Raw genomic sequence first — 8,826 nt, forward strand, 5'->3', positions numbered from 1 at the left:
AGTTTCTCTGGGAGATAACTCCAAGACACATGAGTAGAACAATAGGGAAATAAGATAGAAAAAAAGAAGGCATCCAGTAAAGGATGTGTTAAAGAGAAAGTTACTCCATGGACAACTGAGATTCAATCCCATTGAGTACTTCTGGGAGATATCCTAGAACATGCATTTCAGACCCTTCCCACATAAAGATGAGGGAGTTGGGGTATTTATCCATCAGTGCTGTAACTTTTATTGCTTGAGGGCAGCTTTCAAGGAGCATTGACATCCTGGTATTGACTCCTTCTGGTATGTCCAAACAGGAGAAATACTCTCAGGTAGGGTCCCTGGATTTCATAGAAAGCAGCCAAAGGACAGGTACCAATGAGTGTGAAGAGGTTAATAGCCTCTGCTACACAGGATTTCCTACATTTCTTGGTGGCAAGACTTAGCCTAGCATATTCATTCATTTCAATGTGAATCTGACATACAACATAAGCCTATAGTTAATACAGTATAGTGCACTTAAAAACTTAAGAGAATACATCTCATAAAAGAAAGCAAGAGGACACAAGATCTTAGAAGTGATGGATATGTTTATTACTTTGATTGTGATGATGGCATCATATATATGTGCCTATGTCTAAAAGCATCAAAATGGGGATGCCTGGGTGGCTCAGCAGTTGAGCGTCTGCCTTCAGCCCAGGGTATGATCCTGGAGTACCGGAATCGAGTCCTGCATCGGGCTCCCTGCATGGAGCCTGCTTCTCCCTCTGCCTGTGTCTCTGCCTCTATCTCTCTGTGTCTCTCATGAATAAATAAATAAAATCTTTTTAAAAACTAAATAAATAAAATAAAAACATCAAAATGTGTGTATTCAATATGTGCAATATTTTGCATATTAGTTATCCCTCAATACAGCTGGGAAAAAAGTACTTAGTCTGACCGACACTTATACTCTCTATCATGCGGAGTCATGCCTGTGTTTGGGAAGCTCCCATTCCAAGGGGGGGGGGAGGATTAATCTTGGAAACTGACCATGATGTCCTTTTTGCTGGGTCCCAGGAGAAGGATCCTGTGCTGGATGTGATCACCTATGTGGGGCTGGGCACCTCTCTGCTGTGTCTCCTCCTGGCAGCCCTCACCTTCCTGCTGTGCAAAGCAATCCAGAACACCAGCACCTCCCTCCACCTGCAGCTCTCAATCTGCCTCTTCCTGGCCCACCTGCTCTTCCTCACGGCCATTGACAAGACCAAGATCAAGGTATTGACACGGTCTCAAAGGAGCCCCAGCCCTGCCACAGAGGCTGCTCAGTTCATGGAACTGTGCTGCATTGATATCTTAATAAAATAATCTTGGGTCCCAGGGTTATTTTGAAGAGTAGCCTATTCCACATTGACTAACGAACTAGAAGACAAATCCTCCCCTGACAACTCAACCATATACATGAGCTCTCTCCAATGGCAAGGTATGGAACAGGTCCTGGGGCCACCCTCCTCTCTGACAATCCCTCCTGGTGGCACCTTTCTCCTCCCCCAGGTGCTGTGTGCCATCATCGCAGGTGCCTTACACTATCTCTACCTGGCCTCCTTCACCTGGATGCTGCTGGAGGGTCTGCACCTCTTCCTCACTGCACGCAACCTGACAGTAGTCAACTACTCCAGTGTGAACAAGTTCATGAAGAAGCTCATGTTCCCTGTGGCCTATGGAGTCCCGGCTATAATTGTGGCCATTTCTGCTGCATCCGGGCCTCACCTTTATGGAACATCTGATCAGTGAGCTCAACTCTCACCCTGTGCTGTGGATAGTTTTAAGGGCAGTGTTAACGATAATGATTGGAATATCCGTGTCAAACTCACTCTCCTTTTCCCTTGGCTGTAATAGCTCTAACCTCTTTCCTGGTGAGGCAGAGAAAGGTGATGGTAAGAGTATGGAAGGTTCTGGAAAGAGGGCATTTTGTGATTAGGTCCCAGCTTCTTCCTTCCCATAATATGGGACCTCAAGTCCTCAAGTCTTGGCCACCCCATTAGTGAAATGGGAATAACAGTTGTCCCCATGGCCCCACCCTCACCATGGTGTGACTAATGTTTAGCGTAAAATGTTTACCGTAGCATTAACACATGATAGTAAAGAATCGAAGCCTTTGTTGTCACCGGCTGACCTTTTCAGATGTTGAAAAGTGTTAGGAAAAGGTGTTTATTTCATGTTCTTCTCTGATCTCTCTTTTGGCCCCTTTTCCCATTGTTCCCAGATGCTGGCTCAACCTGGACAAGAGATTCATCTGGAGTTTCCTGGGCCCTGTCTGTGCCATTATCTGTGTGAGTGAGTATGTGGCTCCAGTATTACCAACCAAAGAAGCACCAGGCACACATTTTTGTCAGTTCTATGAATTGACTTCCCCACCTACTACCCATTCAATCCTACATGCAGGGAGGTACGAATTGTGTGCAGTTTATAGTTTAACTTGCATTCTGCATGATCCATGTCATTCCTGCAGGTGAATTTAGTTATTTTTCTCCTGATCCTTTGGATTTTAAAAAAGAAACTTTCCTCTCTCAATAGTGAAGTGTCAACCATCCAGAATATAAGGTAAGGTGGGGTAAATGGTATTTTCTGACCGCACTCCCCTTTTTCTGTACTTAGTCTCACTGGTTCCTCTTGTATATCCACACACACATACACCCCACAACCAAGCTCCAGGACCTAGCAAAGCCAACTGCCATCCCCCAGTGTCACCGTTAATGAGAGGCATTATTATACAGTATTAGCTGTACTACAGACTAAGCTTCAGTGACAAAAGAGCCCCAAAAAGGAGTGAAATAGAAGTTTATTTCATTTGCCTGTCACAGTCTAGAGGTGAATAAACCAGGACCGATGGGGAAGCTCTGCTCCACAAAGTAATCCAGGGACTCGAGTCCTTTCTATTTTATTGCTCCACATTTCCCAGGATGTTTCTTTGCCAGTATCGCATCCATGGAAAGAAGTTGAGCTGCATGTTCCCCATTTGCCCGGATCTCAAGGGCTAGACCTTGATCACACAGTGACATCTACCTTCTACTATCGGGAAATCTAGTCTCTAACTGGGTAGCCATGTGTCCTTGATAAAATTCAAAAAAGGAAGGATCCAACACTAAAATGAAGAAGAGGAGAACGGGAGGGGAAAAAGCCAAAAATTTCTGCTACATAACATATGTAATAGCTGTGGGTAAGATTTGGATTTTTTTTTAAGTTTTACTTTTTTTAAAGATTTTATTTATTTATTCATGAAAGACACACACACAGAGAGAGAGAGAGAGAGAGAGAGAGAGGCAGAGACACAGGCAGAGGGAGAAGCAGGCTCCATGCAGGGAGCCCGACGTGGGACTCGACCTGGGTCTCCAGAATCACACCCTGGGCTGAAGGCAGCGCTAAACCGCTGAGCCACCTGGGCTGCCCTAGGATTTGGATTAAAATACATTTTGTATGATACTATTTTGAAACATTTTGAACGATGAGCAGCATCCATTTTATGTGAACATGTAATTTGTTGTTGATTTCACTGTAATCACAAAAATAGTGCATTTGTTAAATATTTTTTCAAAGTTTTTAAAATATATCAAGTAAAATCTGAAAGCAGCTAGCTCCTTCTTTGCTACTTCCACGTCTCAGGAAAGCCAGAGGTAACTGTATGATATGTATAAAATTTTCCCCAGGCCTTTTTCTGGGCTGTGAATTTTCTCTAGAACAGATGGGCATGCACACAATAGCGCCACACTATGCAAATTGTTCCCCAACTAGTTTTTCTCATTTATGTATTACTATGTTTTCTAATTAGGGATACATAGATACATAAGTAAGGTGACCTTACATCCTAGTTTGCCTGGGATAGTCCATTTATGCTCATTGTAATTATAAATTAGCACTTCTGTCTCAAAAGTCTCCCTGTCTGAATAATAAATTATATGACACTTCATCTATAAGTGATATAATGAGAGAGATAAAGAGCACCTGGTTTTAGAATGCTTTATGTATGTACTAATTTTGTTCTACATACTGTCCAAAACACTTTACATATGTCAAAATCCCATTTAATCTTGGCAGCAAACCTGTGAAATAGGGCTATTATAAAGATTAGGAAACTGAGTTACAGAAAGGCAAACTGATTTGCCCAAAGTCACCAGCTGGTTAGTTCTGCCTTGGATTTAAACCCAGCCAGTCTAGCTCCAGAGTCCCTGCCATTAACAACTACATGATAGGGTGTCCATGTCCACTATTAGCCTTTTCACGTCATTGTGAATGACCCCTCAGGATGCTGACATTCAAGGCAACAGCTCAGCTCTTCATCTTGGGCTGCACGTGGTGCCTAGGCATCCTGCAGGTGGGTCCAGCTGCCCATGTCATGGCTTACGTCTTCACCATCATCAACAGCCTGCAGGGCGTCTTCATTTTCCTGGTCTACTGCCTCCTCAGCCAGCAGGTAAACAATAACCCCTTTTGTTATTGTCATAAAGTCAAGAAATATTTGGAGGTAGGTACTTTAAGGAACATTTAAACCTATGTTCTCTAAATTTTCATATGAGATGTGAGCCATGTGTAAACACTATCCATGTTTTCTCTTCTTTAAGATGTTATCGATTGTAAGATGCATCAACTTATTAACAGCTTTCAGAAAGCAAACAATTGCTACATCAAGGAAATATTTTTTCTTCAGCTTTCCCATTTGTAATAGTCATCTATTGCTGAGTAACAAACAACCTCAAAAATCTCAGTACCCTAAACACAAATATTTGCTTTTCTCATTTTCAAGTCTGAAGGTTGATTGAGGTTAGCTGATCTTCTCTGGGTTCAGCTCAGCTTGGTTCCAGGATCCAGATCATCAGATCATGTTCAGGTCTGCTCCTTGTGACTCATTCTCAGGCTTGGCATAAATGGGACAGAAACCTAGGATATGTTCTCTCGTGATAGTGGCAAAATCACAAAAAGATAAGCCCTACTGGGCGAGGCCATTTCAAGCCTTGTGGTCCTCCTTGCATCCCTTCCACTGATATTCCATTGGCCAAGGAAAGTCATATGTCCAAGCCTGAAGTCAAGGGAGGATAACCCTCCACCCACCATGAAACTAATAGTAGAAGGGAAATGACAGCTTTGGGCTTCTTGCATACCATGACATACTTACTAACAGAGGAATGAATCATTGAAAGCTGTAATGCAATCTGCCACACCACTTAAACACACGAATTCTTAAACACAGTTCCATGTGATGTATAGTCTCCATACTAATATGTGTTAATAGCTCTATGACAGCATTACATAATAAGTTAATTTTTCCCGACATGTTACTATGGACATTTTCAAGCATACCAAAAAGGTTAAATGAATTATGCAATGAACACATATATGCCAATCACTTCAATTACTGTTGTGCTATATTTGTTTTGTCACATGGTCTATCCATATTTCCATTCTTCTACCCATTCTGCACTGCTAAGTCCCTGGTAACCACTATTCTAATTTCTGGCTCAACTAATTTGACTATCATAGGGATCTCATATATGTGGAATCAGACAGGATTTGTCCTTTTGTGCCTGGCTTCTTTCACTCTGCATAATGTCTTCAAGGTTCATCCATGTTGTAGCCTGTGTCAGAATTTCCTTCCTTTTTAAGGCTCAGTAAATAATATTACATTTTAAAGATATGCCACATGTTGTACAGAAAGTTTTTCAATAATGTCTTTATTCTCTTCCTGATTCACTGGCTTTTCTCTTCACCAATGTTAATAAAAACAATTCCAGTATTTTCTTTGATGTTTCAGGTCCGAAAGTGGTTTGGAGAGATCATAACACCTAAATCTGAGTCTGGGACTTACACACTTTCCACCAGATTTGGCACTGACTCAAAGCCTAGTCAAGTAAGAGGACTTGTGACTTATTCTAATGCTTGCCCCCGCAACACCCAAACCCCCTCTCCTCATCTTAGTATGAGCTCACTTGCCCAGAGAGAATGACAAAGAGCTCTTTTCCTGATGACCTGGCTTGCATTTCCCATTCTCACCATATTGTTCCTCAGTGACTCTTCCCTGATCATTGATAGTGCTAAAGCTATGTTCTATGTTCCTGGGATCAAGTCCCACATCATCAGGCTCATTGCAGGGAGCCTGTTTCTTCCTTTGCCTATGTCTCTGCCTCTCTCTGCATCTCATATGAATAAATAAATAAAATATTTTTTAAAAAAAGAAGGTATGCCCCCTAGTTAAGCAAGATGGGCTCCAAAATTCATAATCCATAAAAATTTTCCCAGTTTCCTTTGTTTACTCCCGTGTGTACACCACCACATCTGCTAGCCAAGGAGCCTTAGAATGTGTCATTTTTAAAATAAACAAAATTGAGAAATTTCTGACACATTGTCTTCTATTTTTCTTGAGCTAATATATGATATTCTCAGCATTGGAAATACTGAATCACTAAAAAAAAAAAATCTATCCCTATTTTGGAGGACGGAAAGGAGAATTCACTAAATCTTTCAAAAGAGGCCAAAAGGAAAACAGGACTAGGGAAAAAGGCTTAGGACATTGCAAGTGATCAGAAAAAAGATGTATAAATATTAGGTTAATCATTTCCAATAAGAGTAAACTCATAAAAGGTGCTGGCTACTGACTGTGACCTTTGAAAGACTTCCTAGATAATCCAAAATAATTCCCAAAGTTTCTGGCATTCCAGTAACTTGTTTCCCATGATGTATATAAGGAAACTTTTTACTAGTAGTACTTAATATTGTGGAAGTTGAATAAGATGATCGTATCCTTTTTTTTTAAGATTTTATTTACTCACTCATGAGAGACAAAGAGAGGCAGAGACACAGGCAGAGAGAGAGGTAGGCTCCCTGTGGAGATCCCGATGTGGGACTTGATCCCAGGACCCCAGGATCACAACCTGAGCCAAAGGCAGACGCTCAACCACTGAGCCACCCACACGTCCCATAATTGTATCTTTGAAAGGGGAATATATATAAATATATTAGCTCCCTGTAAGAAATACATTGACTTTAATTAAAAGAATGTTGGGTTTGTATTTTTCTAGGCACAGGATATGATTTAAAAGCTAAAAGAAAGAAAAGAGAAAAAAAGAAAACACCAAAATTCTTTCACTCTCCATGGACAAATTTGCCCTTGGGTTAAATTTCTAGCTCTGTTCCCTAGAAACTTGCTAGCATTGAAAGGCCAGTTGTGTAACCAGGCAATATTGTTTGTATAAAAAATCATGTTTGACTGGGCAGGGAGTTGTGTGAATGAACCATCAATAGTAGAAAGGAAATGACAGCTTTGGGCTTCTTGCATACCATGACTCATAACGAGGCCAGGAATCTCTGTCCTCTTGGGCTCCCATAGGAGGTATTGGTTTTCTTGTAGGGCTTGGGAATTTAAACCAAACGCTAACTTGTATGTGGTAAAAATGATATTTGTTGAGTTCTACAATGTGTCAAGATACTGTGGTGAGCAATGGACATACAAAAGGAACAAGACCAGCACAGTCTGCCTCCATGGGCCTTAGAGTTTAGCTTTTCTTCATAGATACAAACCAACTTAAATTCTGGAGCAGGATACTGTGTCTGAATTTTTTTTTTAATTCTTCATCTAGGAATTTTGAGAAGTCTTCTCATATAAGCTGAAGAACGCCACACCTTACCTAGGATTCCAAATGCTAGGAGATCATGTCATACTTGCCCGCTGAATGGAGCTCCTGTCACCAGGGACTTACTAACAAGCTCTGAACTAACCACAATAACCCAGTTTTCGACCTGTTTGATCAGACACCATTGTTAACTCTCCAGATGACCTCAAGATTGTTACCCTCTAACTGCAATAATAAAAAACACACCTACCAGCAACATGACAGATCCCACTGTGCCCATTTTAAGAAGGAAAAGAGGTGACATTCTGATTCCTAGAAGCCTTCTCTTCTTCTCTTGAAACACCTTGACCCCAGGTCAGCTTGCTTACCAGTCCCGTAACTACCTTAACCCCATAAAACCCTGACAATGAGACCTAATCGGAGAGAAGGTGCCTTTCAAACATAAGCTCCCCTTCTCTGTTTTCTGGCCGTTGAATAAATTACCTGTTTGCCATCAAATACTGTTTTGTTATTTGACTACTTGGCAAATGGTATTGAGTAGGCAAAGAACCTACCACTTCAGCAACACTCTCTGCCTTTAATCTACTTCTGCTTTTTATCTCTGTTTTGTTGGTGATGGTAGTTTATTTTGTTACATCTTTACATCCTTACATCTACCTTCAATCTAAACATCTTTTGTGGGGGGGATGTTTTTCCAGAGCAGGTGAAGAGAAAATATTCAAACTAGAATATTCGACTCCACTTGGAAAGTCATGCCCATGAATCTGGTTGGTTTGGTGAAGAACAAAGCTGAGGATGAGGGAAATTATTACAGCTGGATAGAAAAGATTTAGGCTTTATTTCCTGAAATGTTTGTTCTGCATATTTGGCTCTCAATAAATGTATGTTGCATTGGATTTCCCTTCACTATGATGTATTCCCTGGATGCCCAAATCATGGCCATTGCAAATACTCTTTTGATGTTTTGTTAAGAAGGAAGCCCCTTGAAAGGAGAAAAAAAATGAGTGGGAAATATCAGAAAGGGAGACAGAACATAAAGACTCCTAACTCTGGGAAATGAACTAGGGGTGGTGGAAGGGGAGGAGGGCGGGGGTGGGGGTAAATGGGTGACGGGCATTGAAGGGGACACTTGACGGGATGAGCACTGGGTGTTATTCTGTATGTTGGTAAATTGAACACCAATAAAAATTAATTTATTAAAAAAAAAGAAAGAAAGAAAGGGAGACAGAACATGAAAGACTCC

The 8,826-nt window shown here is 41.2% G+C and overlaps 1 protein-coding gene across 1 annotated transcript in view; it reads left to right on the top strand.

Moving 5' to 3' along the window:
- Positions 1 to 8,066, top strand: part of ADGRE3 (adhesion G protein-coupled receptor E3) — a 41,522-nt gene extending 33,456 nt beyond the window's left edge. The window contains exons 10-16 of the mRNA XM_055344090.1: positions 1,042 to 1,239; positions 1,516 to 1,751; positions 2,228 to 2,294; positions 2,474 to 2,565; positions 4,264 to 4,432; positions 5,768 to 5,863; positions 7,590 to 8,066. Of these exons, the coding sequence (XP_055200065.1) occupies positions 1,042 to 1,239; positions 1,516 to 1,751; positions 2,228 to 2,294; positions 2,474 to 2,565; positions 4,264 to 4,432; positions 5,768 to 5,863; positions 7,590 to 7,598 (867 nt within the window). The 3' untranslated portion in view covers positions 7,599 to 8,066. The remainder of the gene's footprint in view (positions 1 to 1,041; positions 1,240 to 1,515; positions 1,752 to 2,227; positions 2,295 to 2,473; positions 2,566 to 4,263; positions 4,433 to 5,767; positions 5,864 to 7,589) is intronic.
- The last annotated feature ends 760 nt before the right edge of the window (positions 8,067 to 8,826 follow it).

This window comes from Nyctereutes procyonoides, unplaced genomic scaffold (genome assembly GCF_905146905.1).
Source record: "Nyctereutes procyonoides isolate TBG_1078 unplaced genomic scaffold, NYPRO_anot_genome, whole genome shotgun sequence".
In the NCBI taxonomy this organism is placed as follows: domain Eukaryota; kingdom Metazoa; phylum Chordata; class Mammalia; order Carnivora; family Canidae; genus Nyctereutes; species Nyctereutes procyonoides.